At 41.3% G+C, this 17,348-nt stretch overlaps 1 protein-coding gene across 1 annotated transcript in view; it reads left to right on the top strand.

Moving 5' to 3' along the window:
* Positions 1 to 17,348, top strand: part of SLC22A3 (solute carrier family 22 member 3) — a 98,725-nt gene that overhangs the window by 31,686 nt on the left and 49,691 nt on the right. Inside the window, exon 2 of the mRNA XM_012759639.3 lies at positions 13,834 to 13,937. Coding sequence (XP_012615093.1) covers positions 13,834 to 13,937 — 104 coding nt within the window. The remainder of the gene's footprint in view (positions 1 to 13,833; positions 13,938 to 17,348) is intronic.

Raw genomic sequence — 17,348 nt, 5'->3', positions numbered from 1 at the left:
TGAAACAAGACAGCACCACAAGCTGTAAAATTGAGGAGAGTTCTCTGTTGCTGTGTCACAAGACAGTCAGAGTTTGTAGTTTGAGTCCAGGTAAGCTAACTTCTTATCAGATCAGCTTATCAGAGCTTAAAAAGTACAATAACTGAGATAAATTTGCTAAGTAGTCTCAACAGCAGATTGGAGATGGAAGAAGCAAGAATAAGTTATTTTCAAATACCTTGAAGATAGATCAATAAAAATGACCAATCCTAAGGAGAGAAAGAAAAAAATTGAAGAAAAACAAATGGCACCTCAGAGAACCAAAGAACAACATCAAGGGTGCCAGCTCACAAATCCAAGTTCTGCTTGTGCATTAGGCTTCAAATCACCAGGGAATGGCAATGAGGCAGGGATGTATTATGCCACAAAAACTTATTTACCAAAAATGGATTTGGCCAGTGGAAAGAGGAGACTTGCCTTAGACATTAAAGAATTCAACTGTACCTGTACACTGGTTAATCTCAGTATTTTCACATTTTCAATTATTTCCTAAATTTCAAATGAAACTAAATATGATTTGGAAGACTTTTAAGAGAACAATCTCCCACCCCTCACCCTGACTCACCCCAGATTCCCCACTAACAATTACTTCAAACATTTTGCCATGAAGAACATCCTACTCTGCTGCACCCCAAACCAGCTTCATATAGACAGTTGCATGTAACTCTAAGGGACTGTTTCCTCCACTTTCCTCTTGCTATGTTCACTTTGTTTCCCTCAATGAAAACTTCTCTCCCACCCTCCTAATATAGGACTTTACATTCTACATATGTAATTTCTGTTTTTCCAAAGTGGATATAGTTTTACATTTTTTCTAAAAAATACATTAAAAAACACTCAATGACAAAAAATTTGATAAAATGCAGGTTTGAAAACAAACTCACCGATTATCCAACCACTCAGAATTTTAGATCAGCTTAATTGGTATCCTCTTCTGACATTTCAGAGTAGCTTCAGCCCTCTTAATCCCAGGTTGCAAATATACAGATTCAACCAACAATGGATCAAAAATATTTGGAAAAAAACAATAGTAAAAAATAATCCAAATTTTAAAATACAGTGTAACAACTATTTATATAATATTTACATTGTATTAGGTATGATAAGTAATCTAGAGATGATTTAAAGTATTTGGGAGGATATGCCTAGGTTATATGCATTTTATATAAGGGACTCTAGAATCCTTGGATTCTGGGTTCCAAGGTGAGTCCTGGAACTAATCCTCCAAGGATACAAAATTTATGAGCATATATGCATAAATTAAGATTATTTTACACCTATGAAATCATATACCTAGTTTTGTAATTTGATTTTTATTTTTAGTCAGAATGAACATATTTGTCCATGTTAGTAAAAATAGACAATAACTGACTTAGCAGAGAAAGCTGAGTCTCATACTAAGGGCAGGAAGGTGAGGGACAAGAGCATTTGCGGAGGAGCAACAATAATAAACAAGCAGACTCCTACCGGAGAATTCAGGAAAGATTCAGGTACTTCATCCAGGGTCTAGGAGGCTGAATGAGCTTGAGGGTCAGGCGTAAGTAAGTTCTGGCTGCAGTGAGACCTTGCTCCCTCCGGCTGCCTGCTGCAATTTTTCTTCCACCCACAGATTTCTGTATTGGCTTTATCATATAGTCTCCTTTTGCCTGTTTTTCACTTAGGGAAAAACCAGCCTTCACACATTGGATTTTCTCTGTGCTTCTTTTCTCTCAGATTTCTCCACCTTTGTCTTTTTTCTCAGGTTCCTGGAAAGCTTCTTCAAACAGTGTTCCAGGTCACTTTCTCACTTCTTCACATCATCCAGTCTACTGCATCTTGCCTCCGTTTGTTCTTAAATTCAGCAATTATGATTTTCATCTTCAATAATTCCTTTTTGAAGAACACTCCTTTTTCATGACTCGTTCTTATTTTATCAATGTAACATACTCTTACGTCTCACTGAAACTACGAATTCAGGTCTTTTAGTTACTTCTTGTTTCTTGCTGTAGCTATTGCAGTAAGAATCACTTTCTCCAAATGCTCCCACAGTTCTGCTCTTCTGAACTGCTGAGCCTTGCCTTTCCCTGCCTGCTCGCTTTCTTCTCCTTAGGTTTACAGAAGGACACAGCTTGTTCAGTGCCGGCAGGTGCGCTGGAGTCTGTCAAGGGAGATGTGATGCCTGTTCAGTTCGTTTAGTTCCCATTTATTGTAATTTTTTTCTGGTTTGTGTGGGCTCAGGAGGAGATATCCATGATTGGACGGGGCTGCACAGGTCAGCTGGGGAAGGAGGTGACCCCTCTCCCTCCAGGTGCTCAGCGGCTGACCTCTGGAGCGTCTGCCCAGCAACCCCCCACCCCTGCGGTCAGGGTTCCCCGACCCCAGGCCGCGAGCAACAGTGGACGTGGCAGGCTCCTGATCACCGGAGTCCTTCCCGCAGATGCCCTCGAGGCCCGGCTTCATGGGCCTTGGAGCCAGCCCAGGAGTTGTCAGTGAAGAGGCGTGAGAGAGTCCCTTCCCTCAGCCCCTTCTCAGGCTTTCTCGCCTCAGTCAGCTCAGGTGGCGGCAGGGCAGAGGCCACCTGGCTGGGCTCATACCTGCTCTGCGTTCTGTCAGAACGTTCTGGAGCTTTGGGTCTATGGGCAGGACCCTTCTGGAGTTCCCGTCTGAGGTTTGTACGTTTGGTTATTGAATTGGTTGTGTCCTTTCAGTTGGCCATGAGGGGAGAGGAATCCATAAATCTGTGCCCCTTAGGAATTGGAGGCCAATTTTTGTTTCTCATGCCTTATTTCCTAAGTGCGTGAAGCAGCGATTCCCTACTCTTTGAACCCAGGTCCCTCGGGATAAACGTGAAAAGGTAACGTGGCCCGCGCGCCATTACCTGCGTCCTCGGTGGGAGCAGTCACACGTCCCTACGCATGCGTGGTCACCCCATGCGCATGCTCACACGACCCCACGCGCACGCGCACACTTCTGATGAAGCGCTCCCGCCGGGGCAGTGGGGCAGCTCACCAGTCGCAAGTCTGATCAGGTTTGGGGCTTTTGCTTTTTTGCCTCCAGTGCTTTTCTCTTCTGCCCGTCCGTCTCATTCTCTTTTCTAGCCTGTCTTTTCTTTTTTCTGAAGCCTGCCCTTTCCCCTCATCTGTGAGCACTGAGGAGGGGAGATTGGGGTGAGGAAAAGAGAAGGGAATGTGGGAAGAGGAAAAGTCACAGCACGGCAGGGTATGCGTAGTCATTCCCAACTGCTCCTTAATACAGGAGAGTGTCTGGGTTGGCCTGAGTGATCCCATGAGCCCATTGAAAACAGTCTTGTGTGGCTGATGGCCGCAGAGGAATGCAGAGACTCAAGGCCTGAGAAGGATGTGGTGTAACAGTGCTGGGTATGAAGATGGAGAAGGCAGTGGGGAAGGGAGCTGAGAATGATTGCTGGCCTCCAACTAGCAAGAAAACGGGGGCCTCAGTCACACAGCTACAAGGAACTGGATTCTGTGAACAGCTTGGATGAGGTGGGAAGCAGATTCTTCCCTAGAGTCTGCAGATGGGAGCTCTGCCCACCTTGAGTATGAGATACTAAACAGAGAACACAGCCAAGCACGCCCAGACTTCTGACTTACAGAACTGTGAGATAATGAATAGTATTGTTCTAAGCTACTAAGTTTCTGGTAGTTTGTTATATAGCAGTAGAAAACAAATACTCGATAGGTTTGTGTACAATGCCTATGCATTTTTTTCAAGACGCATGTAGTTAATATCCCTTGGCTTCCCAGGTGGTGGCCAGCAATACATGTCAGAGTATTCAATCTAGAAAAACAAAACAAAACAAAAAACTAATGTAAACAACATGTTAGGTTTTTGTTCTCAAACTTGGATGCATACCAGAATTCCCTGGAGAACTGTGTTCTGTTGACCCAAAAACCAAATTCTGCAAAATATTTAAAGAGGTTTATTCTGAGTCAATATGAGTAACCATGGCCCAGGGAAAACAAAAACCCAAGAAGCCTTGAATAAGTGGTCCCAAGGCAGTCAGATTACAGTTTAGTTTTATACATTTTATGGAGGCAGGAGTTACAGGCAAAGACATAAATCAATATATGGAAGGTATGCATTGGTTCAGCCCCAAAAGGTGGAATATCTAGAAGCAGGGGCTTATAGATTATAGGTGGATTTAGAAATTATTTTCTCTGCAGTTGGTTAAAACAGTAAGGCCCTGTCTGAAACTTGGAATCAGCCAGATATCAGTTAAGGTAAGGGTGCTATGTCAGAGTCAGGTTGTGAGAACAAGCCACAACATCTTGGGTCATAATGATCTGATTCACAAAATTGATAGCCTACAGGTGTGACTTAACCCTTGCCTCGTAGGGCCTTGGATCCTGTGTATAATTTGGTATCTTAATGACACAAAGAGTCTGTTTTGTCAGTCTTATGATCTCTATTTTAACACAAGTTCTTCTTGTGCATTAGGCTCCAAACACCAGGGAATGGCAGTGGGGCAGGGATGCATTATGCCACAAAAACTTATTTACCAGAAATGGATTTGGCCAGTGGAAAGAGCAGACTTGCCTTATATATTAAAGAATTCAACTGTACCTGCTGGTCAACTGTACGTGAACTGCTGGTCAGTTATGTCTAAACTCCAAAAGGGAGGGAGTATAAGGAGGTGTGTCCAACCTCCCATCCACATCATGGCTGGGGTTTTATTTTTAGTTTACAGTTCAAATACAGATTTCTGGACCCCACCCTCAGAATTTCTGACTCAGTGTGTCTGAGGTGGAGCCTGTCAACCTGAAATAATCAAAAGGGTCAGATTCCAATTTTAAAGAGTTTATTGATCTTAGCACTTTGGGAAGCTGAGGCAGGAGGATCACTTGAGCCCAGGAGTTTGCAGTTGTAGTGAACTATGATGACATCACTGCACTCTAGCCTGGGCAACAGAGTGAGACCCTGTCTCAAAAGAAAAGTTTATTCAAGCAAAAAGCTGAGAATGGCCATTCCAGGGCACACCTCTCCAGAGAAATGGGGGTAGTGTTCCAAAGTTAAAAGCTAAATTCTTGCTTATATAAGAAGATGACAAACTTAACAGTATTAACACAAGGCTAGTTTGGGAGTTACAACAAATTAAGAAGTTAAATTTCCTTTTCTGTGCAGCTTGTTTCTTTATAGCTGGCTTTTATTTCCTTTCGGATTTAAAAGAGTATATTTAGCATTGCATCTTAAGGCACTGTGATAGCCATGAAGTCCTTTGTGTGAGAAAGGTAAGAGGAAAGTTAATCTATAATGAAAATCAACAATAAGAGGGAAGGGGTCTTCCCTGGGCCCTTAGACATTTACAACATTTTACAAAGCAAGGCAGGTAAGAGAAAAAACTTAATTCAGACAAACAAAAGCTTACTGCTGACTGTCATGTGAGGTAGGCCCTGTAATTCACAATCTTTTAAAGCTCAAAATAGTTTAGAGTTCCAACAGTTTGGATTTTGAATTACTTACTACTTATTTTCATAATCCCAAGAATTTGTGTTTCTCCTAAGTTCCCAGATGATACTGTTGGTATTTGAGAACCACTATGTTACTGCCAACATTACTTCATATTACAAAAAGAACAATTTGTTAAATTGCTCTATGTTTCTAAATCCATAATTTAGATTGTTTCCCTTGTTTTCTAGTAAAAATTTTATTTAAAATGCTCACAGAAATTGAGTTGCCTGTCTATATTATTCTTCTGAATTTAGTCATTTTCCCCTTTGAGGAAAATGACTTCTATAAATCCCCTTATTCGGTATTTTCATTTTATTATAATTCAGCCTTACAGAAAGTGTGGGTATATTATTTTGGGATATAGTTTTAAAAGCCAACAGCAATTATCTGCAACAAGCATAAATATCATTAAAATAAGATGTTCCCTGATTACAGTTATTTACTAAAGAACAAAGGTACAAAGAAAGAATACCACAAAGCCCCATTGTGCCTTAACAGTCAAGCCATGGCCTGCGGACACTGGCAGGTATGAGACCTGCACTGGCTCTCAGTCATCCCCAAGCCAAGGAGAAAAGCCAAAAAGCAACAACCCCTCTTTGCCTCCCAAAGAAGTGAATGTGTTAGATACTCACTGGCTAGTGCAGTCGTTTTGGTCATCTTTCCGGAACATTCATGGTGAGATGATGAAGTGTCTAAGATTATAGACTGGTAATTTCATTTGATTAAAAAGTCATGTGACCTGATTCTCTCATGCAGTTGGTGTTTAATCATAAGCCATTTGTTATGTACTTAATATTGATCATGTTGTGCCATGTAGGAGGCCTTGGCAAGGGAGGAAACTTCTCCCTAACTCCGTTCCATGTCCCTGTCCTATGGGTATAGTGGGTCAGATAGTTGTTCCTCTTTGTGCTTCCAGTATTAAAGATGTTCACACCCAGATGGTTGGAAATGGGCTGCAGTTTCAGTTCTTAACTCATGCCCTGGTTTTAGCACAGGGCTCCCTTTGTGGAAGGGAAACTTTGGTAGTGACAGGTTTATGGCTACAGGACCTAGAGCAACAAAACCCATTTCTGGCAGGACTGGCCGGCCAGCCTGGGATCTCAGGAGACCCTGTTGAAGCTGGTTAGCATTGCCTGCGGCAAAGACGGGGGCGGAGTCCATGCTGTGAAGTCTAAAATGGCTGGCCCTGGCTGTGACTTTGGATGGGTCTTTCCTTTTGGATATAATTGCATTAAATCAATGTGGCAACTCAAGATGGTTAGTTCATGAAAAACAGTAGCTATGATTGGCAAGTATTTGTGCCTTCAGTTAATTTAAAACTGATTAATCATCACTTAATGTGTAATTTTTTAAATAGACTCCTCCAAAATGTGAAGTCATGAATTCAATTTAGAGAGGTACTTGTTGAAATAGTTGTGGTCCACTTGTTAAGCATTCCTTAGCCTGAGTTTTCTGGAAATTGGAGCCTGGGGCAAAAGCTTACATATTAATTCTGTATCAGGAGCTGCAGAACCAGGGAAGGAAGAGTGAGGAAGGAAAGGGACAAGAGGCAGGAAGGAGGGAAGAAAGCAAATGTCAGGCAGGAGTCCCAGCCGGCCACAGCTCCACAGGAAACACAGCAAATATGCCGACCTCAGTCCTGGGGAGTCTCCCGCTAGGCCCTGTGAAACTTCTGCATCTCAGAGGAGCCATGGGAGCGCTGGGCTCCCTCTTCTCCTGCCTCCCGTCTCCTATTGGTCAGAGTCTGTCCCTTGGGACAGCAGCCCCCCTCAGCTCAGGCATTTTTTTCAATTACCCTAAGCAATTCTAATGATCCCCCAATGTTGAAAACCACTTTTATGCTTGGCACGGTGGCTCACACCTGTAATCCCAGTACTCTGGCAGGCCGAGGCAAGAGGATCACTTCATACCAAGGGTTCAAGACTGGCCCAAGCAACATAGCGAGACTCTTCTCTACAAAAAACTTAGCAGTTAGCTGGGGCATTGTGGCATGTGCCTGTAGTCTCAGCTACTCAGGAGGCTGAGGCAGGAGGATCGCTTGAGCCCAGAAGTTTGAAGCTCCAATGAGCTATGATGACACCACTGCCCTCTAGCCCAGGCAACAGAGTGAGACCCTATCTCAAAAAAAAAAAAAAAAAGGAGAAGAAGAAGAAAGAAAGAAATCCGCTTTTCAAAACCAGTTATGTTATTGGACACACTATGTCTCCGGCATTGGGCTAAGTACTGTACATGTATTATGTCAATGACATCACTGATCCACTTGTTCCCCTCATTTTATAGATGGGAACACAAAGTGTCAACAATGTTAAGAAAATCAAAGGACACAGAGCTGGGAGTGGCAGAATCAGGACATCCAGGCTATCTGGCTCCAGAACGATGGCTCTTTTCTGCCAAGAGAACCCTCCACAAATTTAGAAACTTTCATCTTCTTATCGTTAGACATTCTCAGTTATTTAAAGAAATTGCAAACATTTTAAGATGATTAACTGCATGCCTTTGCTACAAAGGAATAAAACAGCCTGGACAGAGAGGGGCCGATGTGTCAAATGTGTCTTATACAATCTGAGGATGAGTCATGAAGGACATAAGTTAATAAATTACAAGCCGTTATTATTATTATTTTTTTTTTTTAGAGATGGGGTCTTGCTTTTGCTCAGGCTGGTCTGGAACTCCTGAGCTCAAGCCATCCTCCCACCTCGGCCTCCCAGAGTGCTAGGATTACAAGTGTGAGCCACTGCACCTGGCCATTACAAGACATTATTGTTAAAAAAGATTTAATACTTTTATTTCTCCCAATTTCACAAGTTCAGACAAAAAGCCATGCATTCGAAAGACCTCTCTCCGTATTTCGAAGCTTATTTGCATAACCTTACCTTAAAGCATGGCTATTACTAACTGAGGGGAGCAGCTCCTATGACAAGTGAGGGTCTACAAGCCTTTATCCCACAGCGATGCCCCCTTATACTAAGCTAAGTCACCCTGTTCTGGGCAGTTGTTGCAGACTCTGTCTCTTGGACTTGCTCTCATCTCCCTGGAATCCTCTTCTTGTTCTGTCCTGGGGCCAGGACATCTGCTCTGGGCCTCTCCATTTGCCACTTTCCAGACTCTTCCTTTGTCCTCTTGAGCATCATCCTCACTCTGTCCTAAGCTCTCTTTACACCCCCGGTTCCCTGAGTGAACTCTCTTTCCACCTCTGTTTCCCTGAGTGAGCTCTCTTTATGCCTCTGTTTCCCTGAGTGAGCTCTCTTTCCACCTCTGTTTCCCTGAGTGAGCTCTCTTTATGCCTCTATTTCCCTGAGTGAACTCTCTTTATGCCTCTGTTTCCCTGAGTGAGCTCTCTTTCCACCTGTTTCCCTGAGTGAGCTCTCTTTACGCCTCTGTTTCCCTGAGTGAGCTCTCTTTCCACCTCTATTTCCCTGAGTGAGCTCTCTTTCCACCTCTATTTCCCTGAGTGAGCTCTCTTTCCACCTCTATTTCCCTGAGTGAGCTCTCTTTCCACCTCTGTTTCCCTGAGTGAGCTCTCTTTATGCCTCTGTTTCCCTGAGTGAGCTCTCTTTATGCCTCTGTTTCCCTGAGTGAGCTCTCTTTACGCCTCTGTTTCCCTGAGTGAGCTCTCTTTCCACCTCTATTTCCCTGAGTGAGCTCTCTTTCCACCTCTATTTCCCTGAGTGAGCTCTCTTTCCACCTCTGTTTCCCTGAGTGAGCTCTCTTTACACCTCTGTTTCCCTGAGTGAGCTCTCTTTACGCCTCTGTTTCCCTGAGTGAGCTCTCTTTATGCCTCTGTTTCCCTGAGTGAGCTCTCTTTATGCCTCTGTTTCCCTGAGTGAGCTCTCTTTACGCCTCTGTTTCCCTGAGTGAGCTCTTATGCCTCTGTTTCCCTGAGTGAGCTCTCTTTAAACCCCTGGGTCCCTGAGTGAGCAGAAACAAAAGCATGCACATCGCTGGCCTTTCTCCCAGCCCCGTCTGCATTGTGCCAGGTGTGCCAAAGTGGAGCTATATGTAAATACCTGCAGATTAGTTTTTACACCGGCAGCTCACCGTGGTGGTTCATACAAACAAGAAAAGCATTCATTAACTGTTTGGGGTTAAATGAAGATGCACAAATAATGCCATCAGATCATGTTAAAAAATTTTTCATGATGACTAGAATTAATAATGACATCCTTTCCCCTCAGGGAGACCCAACCCAAAGTATTTTCTTTCTGGTTACTATAATTTTTAACACTTTATCGGGTTCTGTTATGGTGCTTTGTTGTTGATTAAAAATGGAACCTGCCTATGGAGGTCTACATGTAATTGTTTGGCCAATGCAAAATGTAGCCAGGGAGACACCACACCTGATAGTCAAACCAAAGGTGTCATTGATGCTTCTTTATTTTTATTTGACACTGATGAAAACTTTAATGGCTTCTGGTTCCAAGCTAAGAGCTGATTAGGAATGGTTCCATTCACAACTCATCCCTAGAACAGAGGCACATAGATACTGTAATTTGATGTCAGAGTCCTCTCATTCTCCCAGAACAATACGAACAATACGAACAATGAATGAGTACTATTTCTCATGGCTCATGACTGGAGTCAAATACTGTTATGTCCTCTAATCTTAGAATTTCTTGTGTCAGAGTTTGTTCAAGAGGGCTAACCTACACCTCTATGGAAAAATCCAGCTGATGTGTGTCAGGGTTAGGTTTGAGGAGCAGATAAGGCCACCTCCTGAGTTTCTAAGCCTTTTGCATACTTGCATTATTTTTTACCTTACTTCTTACATTCCATATTTGTATACTGTAGATGTTTTGTTACTCTAGTTTTAAGGATAATTTAGAAATCATAACTTTAGCATATACCTAAAAATTACTTGCCCTAGCATTTTATCATTACAACTCAAATTATTGTAATGTCTGTTTGGATTTTAACAACTAGGATAAGCTAAGGAAAGCCCTTACTTGGAAACTCTTCAGAAGTCTCTAATTTGGCTACAGTTGTGCTTTCTGTAAAATGAAGCAATGTAATCCTTACAACATTACGAGAACAGTTGTTTGAGTCTTTTATCAGATTGACTTTCTGCTCATGCCAAGGGGAGTAATTCTCTTTGTGTAAAAGTGACTTTGAAGATTAATAAGTAACAGAATAGGTACACATGGATTTATGAACATTTAAAAATTGTTTAATGTTTTTGCATGTGTTCACTTTGAAAAAAACATAGGAGGTGCCTCATTTGTTCCACATAAATTGCCTTAGAAGAAAGACATAAATTGTTGTGTCTTTGATTCAGACTTAAGTAAATTTTTGGTGATCCACAGTGACCTCCCACTGACAAGAAGGGGATTTTAGATCTCCCTAGGAATTACAAGTTCTAGTGCTTTATTTCAGGAAACACAGGTCCTGAGCTGTTGCCCCAGCAGACAGGCAGTGAGCTCACAAGCGATTTGGCCCCGGGAGGCTGGGGGCTGCTCCCTGACTCTGTGAGCAAGAGTCAAAACCAAGCTCATGAATCCTTGTGTCTGCAGTGTTCTGTGTACAGCAGACAAACACAAGCAAGTGTGGGTAGATGCATATTTCTTTAAAGATACATAATTTTTTTTAATTTTGATTTTTTTTATTTCAAAGTTCTAAGGGGGGTACAAATTTTTGGTTACATGTATCACTTTTATAATGCTTGAGTCATAGCTATAATTGTGCCAATCACCCAAATAGTGTTAATTTGTTTAGGTTATTTTGTACTTTCGAAAACCGGCAAGATTCCAGTTGTAAAAATGGAAACCAGGCTAGGTATTTTACGCAGAAAGGGATCTGATAAAAGGTTAGGATTTGAGCTGTTTTGGAAGGGCTGGCACAGAAGGAGACGACAGAGATCCGGAGGGACAGCTCCTACAGAGTGTCTTGGTGGTCAGTCCCTGCCCTGCTGGCCAGCCATTACAGCTAGTACCTGTGGGGCAGTATCCTTTTGCCCCCATGTGGCCAGGCAGTGGCCATAAACACTGGCCAACTCCTGCAGCCACCAACCAGTGTTGTCACTGCAAGATTGGAACTGGAGCTGCTGCTATAGCCAGAAGCAGAAGGCCCAAGACCCCCCTCCTGCCTTCTAATCTTGCTCCCTACTGGTGGAACCTAAACAGAACCCTGCTGGCAAAGGAGTCTGGGAAATGTAGTTTGCACACCTCCAGCCCTCTGGGATGGAGAAGGAAGAGAAGGGCAGGCAGTATCTGGCCCAGATGACTGTCATTGTACTTTAGAAAATGTTTAGTTATCAGCACTTTAACCATTTAGACCATTTATTTTAAATTAATTTTGTTTTAATATGAAATACGGAAAGACTCTTTTGACTATTTCTTTTATGATAGAGTCAAGAAGATAATCAATTTTATATTAAAGAATATCTTACAGGTTTAAAGAATATTTGGGGGGGGCATTTTAATTCACACAATTCAAAAGCAACTGAACACATTCATGAAAAGTCTAGCTCTTGGTAGGCCTTGCTATGTCATTTATACAAAGGGTGCCTTGTGTGTCCCTGTGCTGGCTAACCCCACTATTTGAAATATGGCTGGGTGAAGCAAATCCTACTCTCTGGGTTTTTATATTTGATACTAGTTGATACTTTTCTAAAGCAAAATATGGCATTTTCTCTGGTAGTTAAATAGTCTGTTTGCTTTCTCAGATTTTATGTACTTTTATTCTTTATTTCATGTACTTACATTCTTTGCATGTGTAATTCCAATGGGAAGTTATTTCAGATAATAATTACCTATTAGTTTATTTAAAATGTTTGTACCTTAATAAACCAAAATTGATGATAAAAATCCTTTTAAATTACTGTGATCATAACTTTACACATATATGTAAATCTCTTTACTCTTACCTCAGTCAGTCTTCTCAGCATCTCCATGAGGGGCCAGCTACTCCTGCCTCTGCCTTCTTTCCGACTGTATTAGATGACAAGTCATTAGCTACAGAACAAAGTCAGGAAGTTGGATTTTATCAATAAATATGTCAGTTTGCTTATGAATATGTATTTATGAGACTACTTGCAATTCGTTTTCCAACAACATTAGTTTTCTCTTCATGCCACAGTGCAATGCAGTGGTTTTCAAACTGGGGTAAGCACACCATTTGGGGGTTTACAGAGACAATCACAGAGGTTGAGGTTCTAGAAGTTTCTAAAAAGAGTCAATTTTCAGATCCTCAACTCATATGTCCTTGTTACCAAGAAAGATTTGCCTGCACATATGCCAGTGGTAAGGATGCAGGTCCCTATTCAAAACTGTTCTTTTCCCACTTTGCAAAATGATTCATGCGTTCGTCAACTTGAGGCTTTAAAGCCTGTGGGGCACCAAACAACAGGACAAGTTGAAATATTGTTTTAGTGTTCAGAAAGTAATTAAGAAAAAAAGTAAATGACTAATGAGTTAATTAAAGAACTTTTGTAAATCTGGTGGTTTCCATTTTTTTCCTTGGAGCACAATTGTTAGAGAACTTACATGATGTTGGCTAACATTACTGTAACAAAACTCCCTTCGTTCCCATTAATTTATTTATACAGAGAAGTCTTTTTGGCCTACAAATTTATAAAAATGCAAAACAGGAATAGAATTAATGTTGAGTCTTAAGTCATTCTAGTAATCAGTAATACTCATCCACAGATTATATGACCTAACTGGGAAAACCCAGCCTCCATTAACATTCTTCTGAAAATGGAGAGGTACATTTCCAACAAAATTTTACTTACGTGTAATTATTATTTTTCAAAATTCATGATATCTTATGTTTTTATCAATTATGGTCTAAAAGTAACTATAATTATAGTACAATCAGAATTCTAATATTTAGAGACTTATTGTCATAAGAAAGTTTAAGAACTTAAATGTCAATTTATATGTATAACTTAGTGTGCAAAGAAGTATGGTGAAGTAATCAATAAAATATTTTCTACATAAACTATATTACATTAGGATAAAAGTATGTGGAAATGAAAATAAGAGTTCAAAGATAAAAAGATTGCTATCTAGTTGTAGACTGCTAAAGAACTCCTTTTTACTGGACGATGGTAGGTGTCCAAATGCTATGGTATTGCTACTCTCTTGAATACACTTAAAGGGATGATGTAATAATAACATTTTTTCAAAAAATCAGTATTTATACTGAAAATCATATCATTTGCAGTTATTTAAACTGACAAAAAATATTGATGCATCAATGTAAACATACGCATGTGATACATTTTCAAAATTTATTTTAGGAGTGTATGGAGCAAAAATGTTTAAAGAGCATTGCTCTGCACAAAAGATAACATGTTTTGAAGATAAACATTTCCACATGTCTCCACGTGTATTCTCTTTGCTTTCCCAGTTTGACCTTGTCTGTGGCAACGCGTGGCTATTGGACGTCACCCAAGCCATCCTGAACCTCGGCTTCCTGGCAGGGGCGTTCACCTTAGGCTACGCAGCAGACAGGTAGGTACAGACGTGACAGCTGTTTTATGTGACTATAATACAGGGAGGAAAATGGTTGAAGTTAACTGTTAGAACAATAATTTTGCTAACTTTAAAGACAGTTTTTGATTCCACCACTCATGACATTCACACTTGTTTGGCTTGACTAATTCTTTCCTTCTCAAACTTCATCTCCTTCCTCCTTGAACTGTACAAAGGTGTGAGTGAGGCTGTTCCCAGTGGGTCTGCAAGTACCTGAATGACAACAGACCCACAAGGCGGTGGCGTCATGATTGGGTTGACACATTGTTGCACTGGATACTGCAGAGTGGATTCAGTGCGCTTCAGCAACAACTCGCTGACTGTGATTTGATAAATTTAGCCATAAGATCAGCCTGTTGCAAATTTGTTTCATTTAATTAAAAAAAAAACCCTTGTATTTTATTCTAAAATTTTAAAACTCTTTGAAACAATGTTTTCTGCAAAACCATTAAAAGGGTTTTATCTATTAAATAATATTTTGTATTCATAATTGTAACTGGCTAATGGTAGACATGGCAAGTGTGTATATTCAAGACAGTCGTGCTTTCTATTTAAATATTCTTGTTCCTGACATTATTCATGTTAATGTTTAACTCTATTCCTTTATCCCAATTCTAGCTAGGAAAATACTTGCAGTAGTCTAATAATCCTCTCTCTACCCCTCAGAAGGGGTACAGATTGGGACTCTTTGGCCCATGGCCACATCTGGCCTAATATTATCTGGTCACTCCAGCCCAGCCCTTGGTGAGTTCTTGTGGTTGTGCCATTCAGTGGATGATTGCTAAGGGTACCTTTTAGGGAGCTGCAAACAGAAATTAATTAGCTAATTCAGTAACAAAGGGCCCCCACATCCTGTAGCCCAGCAGTCCCCAACCTTTTTGGTACCAGGTACCGGTTTCATGGAAGACAGTTTTTCCACGGATGGGGGAAGTGGGTGCAGCAGTGCAGCAGAGCTCCGTGGCTGGGTCCCTGACATGCCATGGACCGGTACCACCCGGAGGCTGCGGACCGCAGCTGTAGCTGATTGGAGATCTGAGTTTGATCAGACCAGTGCTGCAAAATGGATAGAGCATAAGGTTTCTTTTTCTGTCACTTTCTCTTTCTCCTTCACTGTCTCTCTAGCCCTCCCCCACAGTGGTCCTCTGCACCTGAGTTTCTCCTGGATCCTTTTGTATCAGATGTTCTTTCCCCCTTTTCTTCTCCTTTATCGATGTTCTTTCTCCTGTGTCTACTTCTAGCCCTTTCAAACTTCACCTTTCCTTTCTTAAATCGCTTTCTCTCCTAACTGGTTACAATTTGGGGATGGAGTTATGCATTTTAAATATTTGCTTATTTTGTTTTGTTTTTACTCTTCACAAATTTAAAAATTAGGGGGTTTTTTGTATTTTTTTTTCTGTTTCACAATCAATGAATATACTTCAAACTCAATTAACTTTACTAGAGGAGGTGTATTTTCCCTACCTGTGTTCTGGGAGAGGATTGAGCATCTGTGCTCTTACAGGACTTGCTATTTGGAAAGGAAGTGCCAGGCTTGGGAGAATGATGAGCTGGGAATAATTCTGCCTCCTGGCAGGACTGCCCTGTGGCCTTTTCTCTTCCTGCATTTCTATGATTTGTATCCTTGAAGGAAAGGACAAGAAAGAATTTAACAGGCCATATATCTATAAGGGGACAATATAGGAAGGGCAGAGGGTCAATTTTAAAATCTAAATGGGAACTTCCAGTTTCCAATTTGGCATATAAGGAGCTTAGAAGTCGCTACTCAGTCTAACAACAAGTAAAAAGCTGAGCAAACGGAGAAACCAGCAACTCTTCTTAGATCCATAAGAGAAGAGAGATCACAGGGCAAACTGCTATCACCACCCTCTTCACCACCCCCTAAGTAGAGACACAAGCAGGTGAATACAGAGAGTCAACGCACATGAGCAGAAACACCCTTGGGAGTGCCTGCGTAGACAAAACCAAGTCTAACTGATGAAGTGCTAGAGGCTCGGTGGGCATGAGCTTGAGAATTAAAAACTTCTGAGGGACCCAGTCAAAGGGGACCCAACCATGCCTTTGTGGTTTTTACCCCTTGGAGCTCTAGTAGGGTTTCAAAGGGACTATCAAGGAAAATCCCTCATCCTAACAGCAGGAGGGGAAGGGGAATCATTTTGAAATATACCAGAAAACTCTGCCCTCTGGGGGAATTGTTTAACCAGATCTTGACCCGCTGAGGTTTTCTCAGAGCCTCACTGACCTAGGGCGAGGGGAATACCAACCCCAGCTCCTTCCAGCTTTCCCCGTGGGAGAAGGGAAATAGGGTTACTCAATTCCAGCCCCTTCCAGCTTTCCCCGTGGGAGAAGGGAAATAGCTGGCTCCAGCCATCCTATCCCAGCTGGTGGAGGGGCCTCTAGTGAGGCACTTGTGAAGTTCACAGCGCAGAGACATACGTAGTCTCACCGAAATACCGAGATCCGCTCATGCAAGCACAGAATGATACCCGTCCCTACACCTCACCACCACATTACTGAAGGCCTGTTTACAGCACTTCCTTTTGCCCAGTTCATCATGTCAGGCTATCAAGGAAAAATTACAAGGCGTGCTCTGAAGAGACAGAGCAAGCATCAGAACCAGATTCAGATATGACAGAGATGTTGGAATTATCAATTCAGGAATTTAAAACTACAGTGGTTAATATATCAAGGACTTTAATGGATAAAGGAGACAGCATGCAAAAACAGATGGGCAAAGTAAGTATAGAGATTGAAAATCTAAATAAATAAATAAATAAAATGATAGAAGTCAAGAACGCTGTAACAGAAATGTATGCTATTAACGGGTTTAGTAATAGACTGGGCATAGCTGAGGAAAGAATCTCTGAGCTTGAGGATATCTCAGTAGAAATATCCAAAACTGAAAAACAGAAAAAATACTGAAAAAAAACCCAGAACTATATCAAATAACTATGGGACAACTACAGAAGGTATAATGTATGTGTGATGGGACTACCAATGAAGAAAGAGAGAAAGAAACAAAAGAAATATTTGAAACAATAATGATGAAGAATTTTCTCAAATTAATGTCAGACAACAAACCGCAGATCCAGGAAACTCAGAGAAAACCAAGCAGGATAAACATCAGAAAAATACACCTAAGCATATTATATTCAAACTACAGAAAATTAAATATAAGAAAAAAATTCTGGAAGAAGCTGGGGGTAGGAGGAGACCCTTCCAATTGGGGAGGAACGGTGAACACCCTACTGCTCTTTAGAAACCATGCAAACAAGAAGAGAGTGGAGTGAAATACTTAAAACAGAGGGGAAAAAAATCTCTACCAATCTAGAATTCTGTACTCTGCAAAATTATCTTTTAAAGGTGAAGGAGAAATAAAGATTTTCTTAGACA

Source organism: Microcebus murinus, chromosome 5, assembly GCF_040939455.1.
Source record: "Microcebus murinus isolate Inina chromosome 5, M.murinus_Inina_mat1.0, whole genome shotgun sequence".
Taxonomy (NCBI): Eukaryota; Metazoa; Chordata; class Mammalia; order Primates; family Cheirogaleidae; genus Microcebus; species Microcebus murinus.
This window is presented reverse-complemented; position numbering and strand designations above follow the sequence as displayed.